The sequence below is a fragment of the Gadus chalcogrammus genome, chromosome 13 (genome assembly GCF_026213295.1).
Source record: "Gadus chalcogrammus isolate NIFS_2021 chromosome 13, NIFS_Gcha_1.0, whole genome shotgun sequence".
Lineage (NCBI taxonomy): Eukaryota > Metazoa > Chordata > Actinopteri > Gadiformes > Gadidae > Gadus > Gadus chalcogrammus.
In genome coordinates this window covers 11,988,849-12,008,222 of record NC_079424.1, presented here as the reverse complement: position 1 = coordinate 12,008,222, position 19,374 = coordinate 11,988,849, and the positions used below count along the sequence as shown (strand labels likewise).

The 19,374-nt window shown below is 47.7% G+C and overlaps 1 protein-coding gene across 1 annotated transcript in view; it reads right to left on the bottom strand.

The window, feature by feature from the left end:
* The window catches only part of slc25a26 (solute carrier family 25 member 26), a 45,961-nt gene that overhangs the window by 3,297 nt on the left and 23,290 nt on the right, over positions 1 to 19,374 (bottom strand). The window contains exons 6-9 of the mRNA XM_056605164.1: positions 13,870 to 13,914; positions 9,525 to 9,594; positions 6,741 to 6,805; positions 3,044 to 3,117 (exon numbers count right to left, since the gene is read on the bottom strand). Of these exons, the coding sequence (XP_056461139.1) occupies positions 3,044 to 3,117; positions 6,741 to 6,805; positions 9,525 to 9,594; positions 13,870 to 13,914 (254 nt within the window). The remainder of the gene's footprint in view (positions 1 to 3,043; positions 3,118 to 6,740; positions 6,806 to 9,524; positions 9,595 to 13,869; positions 13,915 to 19,374) is intronic.

Below are 19,374 nucleotides of genomic sequence, written 5' to 3'. Positions count from 1 at the left end.
CGCTAGCATGTCACTTCCTGTCTGTGATCGAGCGCACCTGTGGAACCCAAGACAGTGCGAGAGCCAGGGCTCAGAATGTTCCCATCACTGACTCAGCGTGACTTCATCCACTGGCCAGCCATTAAGATCAGTCATCGTCCCGCCGTCAACCAATCGCCTCTCTGGGATTAGAATCAGACTAAAAATAGACTTAGAAATGACTGGAGGAACAAAGTCGTGCATCGTTGGTGTGAGTAGCGCACTAAAAGTGATCTTGGGCATCACGCACATGAGAGAGTGAGCTGTTATTATTATCTTATCTTCAAAATAATCCCACAATGTTCAGAGAAATATGGGCCAAACATCTGAACTGGACGCGTTCTCCAATGGCGTTGGCCTCAGTCTACATACTTCTTAGGAGACACTGAGCACAGTTTGATAGTGGCCTAGTTGGTCTCTATTGTAGGAGGTTAGATTGTGGCCTAGTTGGTCTCTATTGTAGGAGGTTAGATTGTGGCCTAGTTGGTCTCTATTGTAGGAGGTTAGATTGTGGCCTAGTTGGTCTCTATTGCAGGAGGTTACATTGGGTCCTAGTTGGTCTCTATTGTAGGAGGTTACATTGGGTCCTAGTTGGTCTCTATTGTAGGAGGTTACATTGGGTCCTAGTTGGTCTCTATTGCAGGAGGTTACATTGGGTCCTAGTTGGTCTCTATTGTAGGAGGTTACATTGGGTCCTAGTTGGTCTCTATTGTAGGAGGTTACATTGGGTCCTAGTTGGTCTCTATTGTAGGAGGTTACATTGGGTCCTAGTTGGTCTCTATTGTAGGAGGTTACATTGGGTCCTAGTTGGTCTCTATTGTAGGAGGTTACATTGGGTCCTAGTTGGTCTCTATTGTAGGAGGTTACATTGGGTCCTAGTTGGTCTCTATTGTAGGAGGTTACATTGGGTCCTAGTTGGTCTCTATTGTAGGAGGTTACATTGGGTCCTAGTTGGTCTCTATTGTAGGAGGTTTGATTCTCGTCTGGCTTTAAGATTACAGTTGAGGCGGCCTGGCTTCATTTCCCTGCTACAAACTGTCCCTGTGGCACGACGTGCGCGCACACACACACACACACACACACACACACACACACACACACACACAAAAACACATGGAAGCACTTTAAAGGCTCGCTGCACTGCGATGGGGCCTATTACCATAATTACAGCTTTAAACTCTCAGCGATGTGCAGCAGGCATGCACCGGTGCAGCCTTCAAACCGCCCAGACAGAGCCTCTGCACCTCCCACACAAGCACTCACGTGCTGCTCTCTGTGCTCCCTCTTCCCGGTACCGTTTAATACGCGTCTCGCCCATTCGCTCCATGCTCTGTGTCTATAACACCCCTGTCCCCCGTCCCGCCGTTGTGCAGGTCTTTGTGTTTTTCCATCGCCTGTGTGTCTCCGTGCTCCAGCCAGCGCGCTGTCCAGGTGTTCTGTGGAGCGTCTCCGGTGGCTGGTTTCTAGTAATCACGCCGCGCCAAGACACTTTCTATTCCCTCTCTCCCCGACAGCAGGAGCCAAACGTCTCCCACCAAACACATTTGTGATTCTGGTTATTTATCCACACAAATGCCCAATAACGCTTCATTTGATTGTTTTTCTCTCTGCACTTTTTGTCCCAATGACGTCGCCCGTTTTGATCAATCACTTCTGAGGACAAACAAGATCCTCTGATTTGTGGGCGGTTGACTTAAGGAATGTCACAGATGTTACCGCATGTGTGTGATGTCACACGTGGTAGGTTGGATGCAAATATGCTCCCCACTCCTGTGCGTGTGTGTAATGGACCCCCCCCCCGGGCTGCTTGTTAGGGCTTAGTAGAGTGGTAGAAATAAACAGAAATTAGATCACACACACACACTGATTAGATTCCAGCACTGCAGCATACACAAACAACTGCCTATTGCGGCTGAGTGTATTAGCACGCGCCTGTGTGTATGTGTGTGCGTGTGTGTGTGTGTATATTTCGGCGGATGTGCGTGTGTGGGTGTGTGAGAACGAGAGCGAGGAGAGCAGAAAGAGAGGTTTCTCGCCCCCTGGTCGGCCCTCTTACTGAACACCGATCTGTTACGAGCCAGGCGGTGGTGAATCCTGCGCTAAATGCTAGGGGCTCGTACATCGACGAGTCTATTATTCACAGGGCTGGTTTGTTTTAGTGCCGGCGGCCCTCGTCAGCCCCGGCCTTTTATCCACGGCCCTCTGTCATAAACACGGGTGAACCGGCCACTCTGGAACGCACGGGATAAAAAACTCAATCAATATGGCGCAACCCCAGGGTCGGCGAGAAAAGCTTTTTAGATGTCTCCTTCCTCAAATTGGATCATAAATTTGTGTCCCCGGAGGTGCGGTTCCATCATCAAAACTGGATTATGTAAGAGACCGGCGGGGCGAGTTCAATCAAATCACGTGCAAAATGCAAAGCAGTTTTTGTATTAAGTGGGATAAAAAGGGGGTTCGTGTGAAGGGGGTGGGTGTCTTTGCACGACAACTGCGCTGCGCTCGCCCTCTGAACTTCCATCAGAGCTGAAGGTTTACAGACCACACGTAACCACATCTATAGACACACACACACTCATCTATAGACAGATACACACACACTCATCTATAGACACACACACACAAACACAGACACACTCATCTATAGACACACACAGACACATCTATAGACACAAGGACACACAAAATCATCTATAGACACACACGCATACACACTCACATCTATAAACACACACACACACACACACACACACATATAGACACGGAGACACACACACACCATTCACATAGACACACATCTATAGACACACAGACACTCATCTATAGACATAGAAAGACAAACATCTTTAAACAGACACAGACACACACACACACACACACACACACACACACACACACACACACACACACACACACACACACACACACACACACACACACACACACACACACACACACACACACACACACACACACACACACTCATCTATAGACACAACCAGACAGACACACACACAATCCTCACCCAGAAAGTCCTCGGCTCTTCCACACATCAAGAAGGACCGTTGGGATGTTCCCGTTCGCAGTGGCCGTTCCAGCCTGAAAAATACACGAGAGAGAGAGAGAGAGAGTGGGAGAGAGGGAGAGAGGGAGAGAGAGACTCTTAGTTTTGCATTTACATTTGTATTAAACTTTATTTGAGACAAGTTATTGTTTTTCGAATTGTGTGCCTTCTGTCGTACCTGATTCGAAGGGAGAGAGTGAGAGAAAGAGAGAGACAGACAGAAAGAGAGACAAATGGCGAGATGGAGAGAGAGAAAGTATGAATAGAGGCGTGATGATGGATGGATTGTCTCGCTCACTTCCTGCTCCTGGAGAGGGGCCGTGTTTAGTCTCCCCCAATCCTCTCTTTACACCCTTCACACCCCCAGACCCCTAGCTCTCTTCACCGACAGCTGTGTCAGCACAGGTGACACCTACCACGCACACAGCCCGCCCCCCACCCCCCCCCCCCCCATCCCATGCCCTCCACCCACCACCCTGATAACCCCCTCCAACCCTGCAACTCCATGCCTCCTCTCTGTCTCTCTCTCTGTCTCTCTCTCTCCCCCTCTTCTCCATCTCTCTCAGCCTCTCTCTCTTCCCCCTGCCCCCCTCTCTCTCTAATGCCTGTATTTACACAACTCATCTTAGCCCGGAAAAGAGCAGGGTTCCTCTGATCCATGACTCTGGAGTTTTGCATGCTGTTAGATGGGTTTAGCATAACTATGTGTGTGAGTGTGCTTGTGTGTGTGTGTGTATATGTGTGTGTTTGTGTTTCGTGCACACACACACAGGACGTTTTCTAATACCTATCCTACCACCGCTACCAGAAACACAGGAAACAGATCGCTCACTCTCTCACTCTGAACAGTGACACCTGCAATGACTGAGGAAACCCGAGGAGAAGATTCCTGCATGTGCTATAGCTGGAATAGAATAAATAGAGCAACTGCCTCCCTCCCTCTCTCTCTCTCCCTCTCATTCTCTGTCTTTCTTGCTCTCGTTCTCTCGGTCACTCGTTCTCGTTCTCACTCTCTCTCTCTCCACCCCGCCCCACACATTCCAGTTCCTCCTGTTTGGCTTGGAGAGGAGCAGGTGAGTTACAAGTCTGCCTTCAGCTCCTCTGACAAGTTCCCTACACAGCCCCAGGGTAAACAGAGAGGAAACGAAGAGCCACGTGTCCATGCACACGTGTGTCGACACCCACACGCACACAAACACAAACATCACTAACTAACAAACACACACACACACACACACACACACACACACACACACACACACACACACACACACACACACACACACACACACACACACACACACACACACACACACACACACACACACACACACACACACAAACCAACACACTTAGCTAACACGGTCAAAACAGCCTGCAGGTCTGCCGAAATCTTTTCAGCAGTTCCTAACCAGCATGAGCAGACCAGGTCTTTACAACCCCTCTGCTGCCGGGACCGCGCAACACAACAGATCCTTCCAAATCTGAACCCAACGTCCCGTTCCTCCACAATGCTCTGTGGGCCACATAAGAGAGGCTCTGTGCTCCCAGCAGAATGATGGTGTTTACTGGCCTGGGAAAAGGCAGCAGGGTAGACCCAAACGAGCAGAAAGCCCCCAGACTGCCAGGTTGCAAATCAACAGTGTGTTTGTTCCGATGGGCTTCCGGGGGGGGAGGTTGGGTGAGGGGGAGGGGAAGCGGGCTGGGGGTGTCAGGTCCAGAGCTGGCACCAGGAACAGGGAGCAGGAGCTCTTACTTTTTATATTCCCTTTACAGCGGAGTCTGCGTGTCATGGCCCCCCACGGTGCCCACGGTACCAGAGCCAATCGCTGTGTGTGGCAAACCGCCGGCCCACCCGGTGCAGGACGGCTGACTGTCGGGGGGGGGGGGGGGGGGGGGGGACTGCCAGCCGTGCAACCCCCAAGAACTCTCCACACGCACACACACATACAAGCACCAACCAAAGCCTCAATGACAGACCGGGTCCGTGCCCCACCACTTAGCTCTGGCGGTCGCCCCACACAGTCCGGAAGGAAACAAATGTGACAAGTTCAGACACCTTCATCCACCCTTCCTCCGGCCACCTCCATAGCTCCCTTTCTCTGTCTACCTCCCCCCCCACCCCCAGTCCTGCCTGGGCTTGTTAGGGGCTGCGTTGGGAGGGTGCAGTACTTAATGGAATGTCGTTCTTACGGCGTTGTAAAACAAATAATAATAGGGAATGGGATGGGGGGGGTTGAAAGAAGAGAAAAGAGAAGTGCCCAGCCCTTGTTAAGGCCACTGTGGAACTGTGGCCTGCAAACCACGTCCACCAGTCGGGTTACAGGCCACCTGCTCTTTCAGGTTGGGGGGTGGGGGGGGTCCTGCTGTGTCCACGCAGTGTCTGCGTGGACACAGGAGCATTGTAAGAGGGCTTGGTAGGGTCTACAAGAGTCCAGGTCTGTCTGAGGGGTCCTGCTGCTGGTTCTAGTGGGCCGTAAGTTTGGTGGTGGGTTGGGGGAGGAGGGGGAAGAGTTGAGGGGGGGAGTGAGGGGTGAGGGGTGCAGGAACAGAACACTGAGTCTTCTCCAAGGACACAGGGAGCTGCAGGGGGTGTGTTTGAACTCACTCACCTTCCTCACCCCCCCCCCCACACACACACACACACACACACACACACACACACACACACACACACACACACACACACACACACACACACACACACACACACACACACACACACACACACACACACACAGTGAGGGAAACCAGACATGCACACAGTGAGCCAGAAGAATCACAAGAGCAGAGGAGGAGCAATAGAGGAGGTAGAAACATAACAGAGCGACTAAAATGGAGGACTGAGGAAAAACAAAGACAGGGTGAGACATGACCAGAAAGAAGAAGGGGAAAAAGAGATTGAGAGAGAGAGGGAGGGAGATCGATGAATGACAAACGTGGAACACAGGGACCGGGAAGATCCTACCTAGTCCATGCTCTCTTAAGGCTCAGCTATGGTTCCACGTCGACGCAACACAAAGACGAGCAGACTAAACACTCAACTGAACCCGTCGACACAGTTGTGAACCTGTTTTGGTTCTGGGTCGGGTTTTAGTGCTCGGACCAATCGAAGCCCTTGCTACTGCGTCGCCTACATTTTTTGGGAGGCGCACGTCAGGCCCTTGTGGAGGACGTAAGGAGGTGACGTAAGGAGGTTCCGCAAGGACGAAATGGGTCGTAAACCCCCTTGCGTTGCATCAATGTGGAATCATAACTAAGCCTTTACACTAACCACGAGCACAAACACGTCCACCCCCCCACAAACCCCCCGTCCGAGACCCCGGCCACGTCTGTGTGATTGACGTGTGCGTGCGTGCTCTGTGTGTGTGTCCTCTCTGTGTCCCTGTGTAACCACTGCCAGGCTCTCCCTATTGTGGTTTGTTGAGCTTTTGTAGAGGCTTGTGCTCTGTCTGTGTACTGTGAGGAATCACCTGACAGCCCTGTTTAACATCTCCTGGCACTGTGTGTGTGTGTGTGTGTGTGTGTGTGTGTGTGTGTGTGTGTGTGTGTGTGTGTGTGTGTGTGTGTGTGTGTGTGTGTGTGTGTGTGTGTGTGTGTGTGTGTGTGTGTGTGTGTGTGTGTGTGTGTGTGTGTGTGTGTGTGTGTGCGAGTGTACCTTTGCTAACATAATCCTGGTCTTGGCCACGTCCAGGGGCGTTGTGACAAAAGCTGCCACTGCACCTACATCCACACAGAACGTGCAAGCACACACTTAGCAAACAACCAAAAACACAAAATATACTATGAGAAGATACCCTTAGGAGGCCTTTAAACATCTTCAGACCTCTCACTTAATCCAAGATCACATTCAGAGTTATGGTAACATTATCGGTCAGTTAACGGTACTACCTGGCCTTAACTACTTTTACTTTAAGGTCATATTCTCATCACTATTATGCCTCATTAATAAAAGTACTAAAGTACGGCTCCAGCAGTCCCAACACTATGTTTTAAGGAGTTACACCCTGGCTATGCACTCTGTAACCACTTTGTGCGTGTGAACGTATCCCAGGAGGAGAAAGAGGCTACACTGGGGCCAATAGGAGGGCAGACGTGAACATTTTAAAACAAATTGAATCAAGACTATTGTACACAAGCGTTGTCGAAGCATCAAGACCTTGTTATTGAGTGGAAGTGTATTCTGGCTGGCGATGGAGACCGATTTCACAAGCTTACGCGATATCATGTCCTCATAAAAGCAACGGGTCTTTAGAGTGTCAATGGAGGAGGGATGTTTGTGCGATTGTGTGCGATTGTGTGCGATTGTGTGCGTTTGTGTGCAAATTCTTTCCAAACACTCAGCGGTGAAACAACGACTTGGTCTACAAGCGCCGTAGGGTGTTGTGCAATAATCTTGGATGGACATTAAAGACTGACATCTCCATATTAATCTCATGAATCATCACAGAGTCCCGGAAGATTTAAGAACAACTAAAAAACTGTCCTATCAGCACCAGGCCTGCTTACCATTTAGAGTACAAAATCTAGTTTGGTTATGAACTTCTTGAGATGGATCGATTTGAGGGATAGGAGGATATGCTCTTGTTCAGAGAATAATCCCTAACTTCAGACCAACTTTTTAAATCAGTACACTAATTTCATATAGACAACATAGACCTTGATTGAACACACATTTCAACACATTTAGCGGGACTTGCATCCTTTTACGTGGGATATAAATTCCCGAGATATTGTGACACACGAATATAATCGAAATCCAAGCCCCTTTCGAATGCATTGCAGTTGTCAGGCCTTTTTCTTTTAGTGCTGCTTGTCCTTCAGCCTTTTCTCCAGAGTACACCGTCCATTGTCCTCCTCCCTCCTTCTGGCCAGCCCCCATGTTTCCTGCCCCCCCCCCCCCGTCCCCCGTCCCCCCCCAGCCCTAGGATAGGGCTTGTCCAGGTGGACGCGGCACTGAGCCACAGGTTGGCTAGCATGAAGGTTTCTGTACTGTTCCATTTGTCCTGCCTGTCAATACACTGTTGATCGGTTGTCCTCAAGGCCTTTAACACGAGAGCAAAATGAAGAAGTTAATCAATACAGATTTATTTGTCGTCATGTTTCTGGAGTTGGGGTGTAGTTTTTATAATACCTGTATTTGATGCATGTTCTATTTTTGTGGGTGTACCGTTGACATGTTTTTCTCCTTGTGTGCTATTGCTGTTGGTCTGCCATCTGTTCAGCACTTTGGAACACATTGTTCGAAAAGGGGCTTAATAAATAAAGATTTACCTACTAGAGAGAGTGACTGGATGATGGGTTCCAGGAATAAACTCTTCACATAGTGACCGTTGTCAGTACGGTGGTTACGCCACCAGGGCTTATGATATACGGGTACTTCATATATGCATATCAAATATGGCATCGGTACGTGACATGTAAATAAATGTCTCTCGTGACTCTTCTTCCTCGTCTAAATCAAAGCCAGAGCAGTGGTAAGCCCAAACGAGCAGTCCTACGCTCTCAGATCCCTAATCTTCGCTTGTTGTTTTTTTCCAAAGAGAAGTCCATCCTTCTCTTGGATTTCCGTTCACCCTCTATTGGTCTGGTTTCCTTGTCTCCCCCACCCCCGTCAGGCCCCAGTGACCGGGAGGGGGGGGATGCAGCTGCAAGGATCCCAGTCCAGGATCACCCCCCTTCTCACCCCTACATCTCCTTTCTCAGTGCCCTCCCGTGGTCGTCCATCTCTCCCCCAGGATACACTGTCAGACATAAAAGGCTGCCGTGGCCCGAGAACCAAACTAAACACGTATCCGTCCAAGTGTTTTGAGATACTAAGCACAATTTAACGAGGTAACGTGTTAACCCCGCAGAAGAATAGTGCGCAACGAGATGAAGCTTTGTGACAGAGAGAAATAGAGTTTTGAACAACTCATGTTACTCTTGGAACAGTAATAGTATTAGTGTGCGTACGAGTGGATGCCTGAGTTACATTTTAGCAAGAGGATTTAGCATTTATTTGCCGAATCGGTCTCCATCGCACTTAGACCGATTTACCTTTACATTCCTACATCGACTCTCAATTGTGAAACCTTTAAAAATATATTTCTAGATCTTGTGTTGATTCGAGTGTTCTCGTTTTTTTTAAGGGTTAACGGTCGATCGGCGTGTTGACATTTCTTTCCTCCTGCTCTCCGAGCGATGCTCTGCTGCTCGCTGCCTGCCTGCCGTCTGGCGCGCAGGTGAGGCGGAGCAGCCCTGCCAGTGACCACCAGCCAGGGTCCAATCCTCCCCAGGAATGTGGCGTGACGGCGTCTGCTGACTTTTTCCTCTGGTAGCAGTGCTGACCGTCAGTTTACACACCCACCCGCCCGTCCGTCCGTCCGTCCAGCCACCCACCCCGGTATCACTCAGCCCTCCCTTCTCATCCACACACACACAAGCATATAATCCCATGCACCTGCAAGGGCTCCGCACACCGCAGCCTGCCAGGAGTAGAGCGCGTGACCTTGCCTCTCTGACCAGAGAGTCTGTGTGGGAGGAGAGAGAGAGAGAGAGAGAGAGAGAGAGAGAGAGAGAGAGAGAGAGAGAGAGAGAGAGAGAGAGAGAGAAGCGTGGTTATTGGTGATACCAGACATTAAAAACACATCGTGCTGCACGGCCAGGGGGGCCAGGGGTCTGGGAACTGAGCTGCGAGGCTATTTTTGTGACCCCATGCTCTCCCCCATCTGGCTCCCCCGGTGATGTCACGCTGCATCGTTTTCCCAAAGGGACCAGCCCCAACCGCCCCCCCACCTCCACTGCAATACACAGTATACGTCTACGATGGGTTTCATCATTATCCGTGTTTATCGTGCAAATAAGGCTCTGTGTAGGCAAGATAGGAGCCAGCTTTTTTTTCATAGGTTTCATGGGACTCTGATATCATCCAATGGCAGCGAGACAATAATATCAAATCCAAACCATTTGTAGTCCGCTGAGGCAGTGGATGTGGCAACAAGGCCAAGAAGCTGGGAATAGCACTCATGTTTACAGAGGAAGAGTTGTTTCATTTAAATTAGCGCTTTTATATTTTTGTACATAACTTCATTTTTCTTTTTCTTTCAAGGAAAATGGTCTAGTCCAGATATTTATTCAAATTTGATTCCTCCTTCATGCGTTCGCATTTGTATAGACATGTTCGAAAAGTGTTTTTATGTGATAACCAAATGAGATGTGTCTGAGTTCACAAACACAAGACCCTACACGCACGGTCCCCTATGCAAAACAAAGATGAATGAACATGAGCTAGTCGGGCTGGCCTTTGCACCCTGAGCCATGTTTGCTTTCGGGGGGAAGCAATTGAGGAACATCATGGAGTGATTATCTGTGTTTTCTTATGACTGTGCCCCATGCACGTTCAACCTGTTGCACTCTGCCTTTCTCACACGCACACAATTTGCGTGCACAGGATGAACGACCATGCCTTTGCTTAGACATACAATACACATTATCTTTTCTCCCACTTACTGTCGCTCGCCAACTAACACACAAAACACAATATGCATACACAAGAATCAAAACACACAGCCCGATCATAAACAAAGTATTTTCTCCAACACACACACACATAAGTATTTTGTCACACATACACACACAGACAATTATTAATTCTTGTATTTGTGAGAACATACTTGTCTGTGTGAGAATTTTTTCTCCCAAACACACAGACAAGTATTTTCTCCCACACACGCACATACAAGTAGTTTCTCCCCCACAAACACACACTCATACACACACGCACACACTCACACACACACGCATCAGAGCAGAAAGACAGGGTCTTGGTCTCAGGATGCTTCATGTGTGTTCCATTAGACGGCAGATTAAAACAGATTTTGTTTTCCACATCAAAGGCCGACATGCTCTGGGATTTTCTCCCTCTCTTCCGTCCTCCTCTCCTCCTCCTCTCCTCCCTCCCTCCCTCCCCCTCTCCCTCTCTCTAACTCTGCCTCACCGTTTCATGAATAAATAATAGGAGATAAACACAGGAAAACGGATCTGACCTTTGAACCCTATACATATTTGGTGTCGCTTCGGGGTAACACACCTGGTCGACGTCCCCAAGACACGCAAATGTAGCTCTGGTGTGTGTGTGTGTGTGTGTGTGTGTGTGTGTGTGTGTGTGTGTGTGTGTGTGTGTGTGTGTGTGTGTGTGTGTGTGTGTGTGTGTGTGTGTGTGTGTGTCTATGAGTAGGTGTTCTGCTGCACACATCTACAGTGTACAGCAGGCGTGAGATATTTATTTTTTCAAAGACACAAAGGTCCATGTCTAGTTTCTCACAGCTGTCTCGGCTCCATGTGGAACCCAGGCCTTCGCCATCTCCATCCTTATTTTCAAACATCCACTTAGATTAACATCTATCCGAAATTGAATTCAAATTGATAAAAATCCGAATGGTCGGACCCCTGGTAAGAAGACATGACAAAGTAGCCTCCTATTGGCTGGCTAGTCTTCATGGTCATTGGTTTGCTCTTGTGCTGTTGATTGAATTTTGTTGTTTTGGTTCAGGGTAGCCTGAATGTGGTGGTATAAAAGGCCTCGTTAGCTATTGAGGACAGCACTCCTTAACCAGGACCACCAGGGAGTCCGACCAGAAAGCACTAGGGGGTTTAAGGAGAAGCAAAATGAATGAACAAATAGAGGAGAACAGAGGCAAACAAACATGAGGGAGAGAGAGAAAGAGAAAGAGAGAGAGAGAGAGAGAGAGAGAGAGAGAGAGAGAGAGAGAGAGAGAGAGAGAATGAAAAGCATCGCCAGTTGGAGGTAACGCAAGTAGGAGTACAGGAAAGTATTACATATAGAGTTGATAAAGTAGGAATGACGGAGAGGAGAGAGTGGGAGAGTGGGAGTGGGAGAGTGGGAGGGGGAGGGAAAACTGAAACATTCAAACCGTTCAATTCTCCTATAACGGCCGGGCCCAGATGGCTTACAGAGAAAGAGAGAGGGTCTTTACGTTTGGGGACAAAGAGGCGCTTGTGGGTGACCGCATCCAAATCTGTGGACCGAACAGTGGGAGGGCCTACTCTGTGTGCGTTCCATCACACACACACACACACACACACACACAGCTGTGCTCCGTATTGTCCCTCTGCAGGGTGTAGCGGGTCTGAAAGGGGATTCAGATTGATGGAATGTCCGGGGACCCGCCTCCACCGCCCTTGAGACATGACGTCAGCCCCAAGGAGGAAAAAACACCCCAACACAACCTTTAAAGAGTAGTGGCCCTCCAGGGCCATCCAATTAAAGAATATGAGTGAGAGAGAGAGAGAGAGAGAGAGAGAGAGAGAGAGAGAGAGAGAGAGAGAGAGAGAGAGAGAGAGAGAGAGAGAGGATGAGAGAGAGAGAGAGAGAGAGAGAGGATGAGGATGAGAATGAGAGAGAGAGAGAGAGAGAGAGAGAGAGAGAGAGAGAGAGAGAGAGAGAGAGAGAGAGAGAGAGAGAGAGAGAGAGAGAGAGAGAGAATGAGAGAGAGAGCCATAGGGAATAACATTATTACATTGAGGAAATCATAAATATCTATAAAATTGCGACAGTGGTTGGTAACTAGAAAATGCATTTCCTGCAGAAAATGCGGTGGGGGTTGTAGTAAAAAGTGAGGTTGAATTTCTTTTTTAATAAAGCCACATAGATTAATGGTGTGTTCCAGAGCCCATCCAAATCAGTAGGACGTGGGACTTTTCCCACCTCCAACAAAGAAAAGTGCACCGTCGAAGTGGAACATCCCACGTCGAAGTGGATCCTCCTACTATCGAACTGGGGGGTGATCGACCTACCCCCACTTCACCAAGTAGGAGCTAGTACAGTTCAGGTAGGATAAGTCATAAAGAAACGTTAAATGGCTTCAATCAAGTGAAGGGTATAGTATCTGAAAGGTCAAATGTATTGCCCTGCACTGCTGGTGTGTGTGTGTGTGTGTGTGTGTGTGTGTGTGTGTGTGTGTGTGTGTGTGTGTGTGTGTGTGTGTGTGTGTGTGTGTGTGTGTGTGTGTGTGTGTGTTTGTCTTTAAGAGAACACAACACAAGAGGCAACACTGCCTGAACGTCCTCCAAAAGTAGCCCAATCCAGCGGGAAAAACCGCCCAATCTGGCAACACTGCTGAACATCCTCACGCTCCAGCGTCAACGTAAATCAATGAGACCAACTGAAAACGAAGCTGGTATGAAACTACTACTACTATGTTAAAAAAAAGATTGTATTTTAAAAAAAAGTAGAATATCTTCAAAAGTATAAAATATTTAAATAATCTGATAATAAACGCGCAATTCTAAAATTTGAATTGAGTCCCTACTAGGTAAAAAATTGAGGAAGGAGATAGGTCCCAAAGTAGAAAGAAAGAAAGAAAGAAAGAAAGAAAGAAAGAAAGAAAGAAAGAAAGAAAGAAAGAAAGAAAGAAAGAAAGAAAGAAAGAAAGAAAGAAAGAAAGAAAGAAAGAAAGAAAGAATAAAACTTATGAAGAACAATAGTAATACCTAATAATACTAATAATCATACGCAGTTGTGGCAGTGGGGATGCGAGGGAGAGGACTTTTAAAGTGTCAGGCGGTAAGCCCACCGCTACAGGTTTACTACCAATACATTACGGTGACTAATGACCATTAATGCCCGCCGCCCGGCAATTACCACACGGGTGAGAGGGAGCGGAGTGATAGAGGCACAGCGCCGCGTCGGGACATAAAATAGATAGGTCGTAAAAAAAGAGAAAGCCAGTTCGAAAGACAGAGGGGCAGTCGGTCACAGACATGCTCAGAGATCTGATACGCACCTTCAAATGCTCCCACAGAGGGAACTGCACCAGCGAGAACGGGATCTGCAGAGAGATAAAAAGGAGAAAGGCCACAATGTTAATGGGGTATTCTCATTGAGACATTTCAAGCGTTAACTTTGATCACCGCTATTTTTTAATGGAGCGTCGCATACTATCTGAAAGAATATGTGCCCAAATACTTGACCTTCAGTTAAATTATCCCTGGATTATATTATCATTGGGAAACATGAGTTGCTGAGATTTGTTTTGATAAGAGAAAAAATATATATTTTCCTTTTGAAACAGATGTTTCTGTATTTAAATTAGATGACAGAAAATGCAAAATAGGTGGAAAAGTAACGCTTATAAAAAGACTGGCAGCAGGGACGCGGCCGGCCAGCGCTCAGTTGACTGGCAACAAGAAGCCAAATATAGTGGAGATCAATGACACTGCTGCCAAGGAAGTGGTCAAATGCCATGCAGAGACCACACACACACGCACACACACATATGGAAAACACATTTCAATGACACACACAGACACACAGACACACACACACACACACACACACACACACACACACACACACACACACACACACACACACACACACACACACACACACACACACACACACACACACACACACACACACACACACACAGGCCCTCCAAACCCTCCTAGGCAGAGACACAGTAAGCGATAGTCTGGAGCGTCCGGCCATATTTTGGGTGGTAGAAAACCACACGTGGCGGAGTGAGGAGAGCGGGGGAAACAAGACAGAAAATAATAAACAAGGCGATGGTGTGTGCCGTGTCATCAGCCTTTGAACAGCAGCAGCCGTTTGCCAACCCCCGAGTCACAGGGGCTTTTCGACGGGTTAAGGGGGGGCTTTTGAATTGACAACCACTAGAGTGAGGGGTGTGAAGCAGTCCAGATGAAGCAGCACATCAATAGCAATTCCTTTCACCTGATCCTAGCCTGCTTTCATATGCTGGACATCGATATGAATAAACTACGACAACACTGGACAGCCTTCCTTCTGGCACGGTCTGGTCCACAACTCAGCTGGTCAAGATCCTACCAGCTTTCTCTGCTCCTTGCAATCCTTGTTTTATCCCTCGCACAGCACACACACACACACACACACACACACACACACACACACACACACACACACACACACACACACACACACACACACACACACACACACACACACACACACACACACACACACACACACACACGCGCGCACAAGCACTCACGCACGCACGCACACTCTTGTTTGTTCTCATACCACCCAAGTTGAAGACATAACTTTCCGGCTGTTATGTTTGGATCGCCTTGTCTTTCTTCTGGGGGGCAGCTTGGTTTGAGACTCGGGGAACAACGATCAAGGTTTAGGTAGAAGTATGCTCTGCAGATACCCCATAACCGTAGAAAAGGGCGGCAATTTACCATTATTTTCATAGTCTACTAATCTCTTGATTATTTTAGACAACCGAGTCTAGAAAATCTCATGAATAAAAGCAGATACCATCAGAAGTTACCCGAGTGCAAAGTCATGTCTTCAATTTGCTTTGCTTGATTTTGCTATTTTTCCATCGACTATATCCATGAACTCAATTTGAATTGAATGGCAAAACATTTACCAGCAAACGTTCTTTATTTGTACTACTTCAACGACTCCGCCTAGAGGCACCGCCGGCAGGATGCGAGCGGTCCCAGACCCTCAGAGATGATGTTGCAAAGAAAATGTTAAATCCAACCTAAATACTAATGGAAGGAAAAGGCCAACGGTCCGCTTAGTGCGGGTCTGGTGTCCAGCCTGATAGAGGCGGGGTGTAGGACGGGGAAGGAATGGAGCATAGCTCTGCTCTCCCACTGGAGGGAGGGAAGGGGGGGCAAGTGAGATTCAAAAAAAGAATAAAGGACACCTGTCTTTTATTACCACCATGATGAGTTCAGTCTTTTTCCAGAGCAGAGAAGGGAAAAGAGAGAGCAAAAATAAGAAGAAAAAAAGAGAGAGAGAGAGAGAGAGAGAGAGAGAGAGAGAGAGAGAGAGAGAGAGAGAGAGAGAGAGAGAGAGAGAGAGAGAGAGAGAGAGAGAGAGAGAGAGAGAGAGAGAGAGAGATGAGTTCTGCAGAAGTTCTAGGAAGAATGATCCTCTGGTGATTTATGACTTCGGTTTGACACCCCTGGCATGGCCCCTGTGTGTGTGTGTGTGTGTGTGTGTGTGTGTGTGTGTGTGTGTGTGTGTGTGTGTGTGTGTGTGTGTGTGTGTGTGTGTGTGTGTGTGTGTGTGTGTGTGTGTGTGTGTGTGTGTGTGTGTGTGTGTGTGTGTGTGTGTGTGTGTGTGTGTGTGAGAAACAGAATGCCTGAGTGCTACATGTGGTCAGATGATATTGATGAACTTTAATGGAAGCACTGACGGCGAACACAGACCGCACACCGCACACGCCTAGTGCAGGCATGTGTATGCAAATGCAAACCAGATAGGGGTGATGGTAGGAATTCATCAGGTGTGGTGGATTAGCCGTTTAGACAGTTACACAATACCTCCATTACGCTCCAATGATTCGCCTTTCAGGGACGGTGATGAAGCCAATACTTTTTGTTCAGCCCCATCTTTTTCGCACTGACTCAGAATTTCTTTTGCAATATTTAATAATTCATTGGTTCCCAACTGAAAATAATACAATACAGTGTTACGACGTTCTCAGTGTGCAAACAACTTGTGTGTCTGTTCCAGGATGCCAGAAAGCTGTCCGTTCGTCCCACTTTTGGTTTTCGACAAACTTTATGAAGCCATTTATCGATTCCCAGTAATCCATCGCGCTGATTGCACATACGAGGAACACATTTGGACACTTTATACTTTTTCTACAGCATTTGCGCGGTGTATAGCATTTGGGGCTGCTGTGGTCAACCTTCCACACTTTCCTAATCCGAAACCCTTGATTATACATCATCGTATTGAAAAGAAATATGGATTTTACGAGTGGAGCAAACCATCTGCGGCGGAGCAGAAAGTGGTGGTGCTTTGACTGAGGGTTTCCCTCTGGTTGCCAGAGGGCTGAGGACAGCTCCCTCCAGCCTCGCCGGGGTTGAGCAGCCGCGTGTTACTGCGACCACATGGCCAGCCGACGCTGCACCACAGCAAAGGGCGGCACGCGCAGCCAGCACATTAACGCATTGTTGAGGTTTTGAAAACACAGCCTGTTAGTGGTCGACTAACGGGCTGGAAAGGGGAATGAAACAGAAAGAGAGAAATGCGAGAAACAGACTAAGTGATGTGTTCCAGAGCAAGCGGCCCACTGGGTTGGTTTACAGTGTAGAGGTTGCATTACGAGGGCTAGAGCGCCGAAGGGAAGCATTTTGTGGTTGGGTTCCTCTCTTTAAAGAGCTACCAGGAGCAATATTCTCCCAGCATGACCAAACACAGGCACTCTCTTTAATGCTATGCTTCCATATTATTGTTCAGCAAGAATAAACTCAACAAGTGCTGTGCATTAACACATTAGGCATTGAGTGGCTTCAGTGGGTTTGTAAAGTGGCCAAATGTTTTTATGGGACTTTATGATGGTTTGGAATGTTTCCCATGCATCCTTAGACCTTGCGCTACTTGTTGTTATTTAGAGCTTCATTTAAAAAGCCATTTCTTCTTGTTCTGGCCTAGCCAATACACAAATCTAAACTCTCCTGATGTTTTAAGCACCCTTTTATAGCCTGGTCGAAGCTATCCTACCCTCTGTCTAGGAGCTATCGTCTCTCTCCCTCTCTCTCTCTCTCTCTTGCAACTGTAATGAAAATATGATGGTGCTGGAAGTCAACAGCAATGTGTTCCAGAAGGGCTGAGCATCATCTGCCTCCCAGCCCACAAACATCTGTGTTGTCCAGCCAAGCCCCAGGGGACCGGATCCTACTGCCTTGCAGCACACACACACACACACACACACACACACACACACACACACACACACACACACACACACACACACACACACACACACACACACACACACACACACACACACACACACACACACACACGTGTATTCCGTCTTTTAAATAGGCATTGCACTTGCTTGCACTTTCGAATACATTTTTGTGCTGTAAAATCGATTTTGCGCACGCAAGTGTATCCAAACACACACACACTCACTTTGTCGTGTTTGCGTGCGATCAACATTGACAGCGCCACTTAGCATGACTGTCAGGTACTATATCATCAGAACACAGAGCCTGTGTCTGCTGTGTCATTCTGCTGACAGTGTGTGTGTGTGTGTGTGTGTGTGTGTGTGTGTGTGTGTGTGTGTGTGTGTGTGTGTGTGTGTGTGTGTGTGTGTCTGAGCACTAACAGCATTAGCATTCAGCGGGGAGCGTTGCTGTCACAGGTCCTTAGGCGCTTTGCGCAGGGCAGAAAAAACACATGTCAAAATATATTCACGTCGAGGCTGACGCAGAACAAACCGGTTGGCTGCAATTTGACAAATGACTTTTAATAGGTCATAGCACAGCCCCTGCATACCAATGAGCATCCAGACCGATGGGAGGGGGCGGGGAGGGGGGGGGGGGGGGAGGAAGAGGAAGAGGAGGTCCTACTGGCATAGTGTCCGTTGTACTCGATATCATTTGGAATGTTTCAAGGCCACTTGTGAAACAGCTTGCGCAGTCTGTTTGTTATGAAGACCTGACGAGAAGGCATCATATACCTCGCCTGAAATATGGCGTGGGTAAATACTCGATTGTGATTGGCTGGCAGGTACGTTTCAATAACCGCACAGCTATGACGTAGTCGTAGCATGAAAGCCCAAATTAGTCATCATCAACCCTTCAACTTTATTTGTGTAAAAAAAGAATATATATTAATAGCAAACTTATAAAGAAGGCCAAAACACATTATTTATTTTTTTGGGGCAAACAAAACGTCTAAAGAAAAAGTACGTGGCATTGAAAACACAAGGCATGACAGCGTTATTGTGTACAGAAGAGGACCAAATAGAAGAGGACAAAACTAATCAACACAATTTATTCAGTTTGTATTAATAGTCTATAAAGCAGTGTGGCAGTCGTATGAGGCTACGTTCAGAAAGACTTTCCGCTGCCAGGTATTTAGCAAGATCTACTCCATTTACTGGAGTAATAAGGTCACTACTGTAATTCATATGAATCTCATGATAACTGATCGCGTTTCAGGCATATGTCAGCCACAGATATTTCTCTGGTCGGATCATTTATGCTTCTAGGATCACAACATATATTCCAAGCTTTAAGATTTTATTTTGAGATACAGTTGCCCAAATGTCAATCAACACCTACATTCAAGTACTTATGAATGATTTTCTAGCGGCCATGGTTTGGATCAGTTTTCGAAGAGGGTGGTACCGTCTTAATGACTGGCAGGTGAAGGAAGACAGGATTAAGTAGAAGAAGAAAAAGAAAACGAAAGAAAATGCAGGAGAAGGTTGAGTAGGAGACGGATAGGAGTCAGATGGTGAAGCCATCAGTGGGGCTCA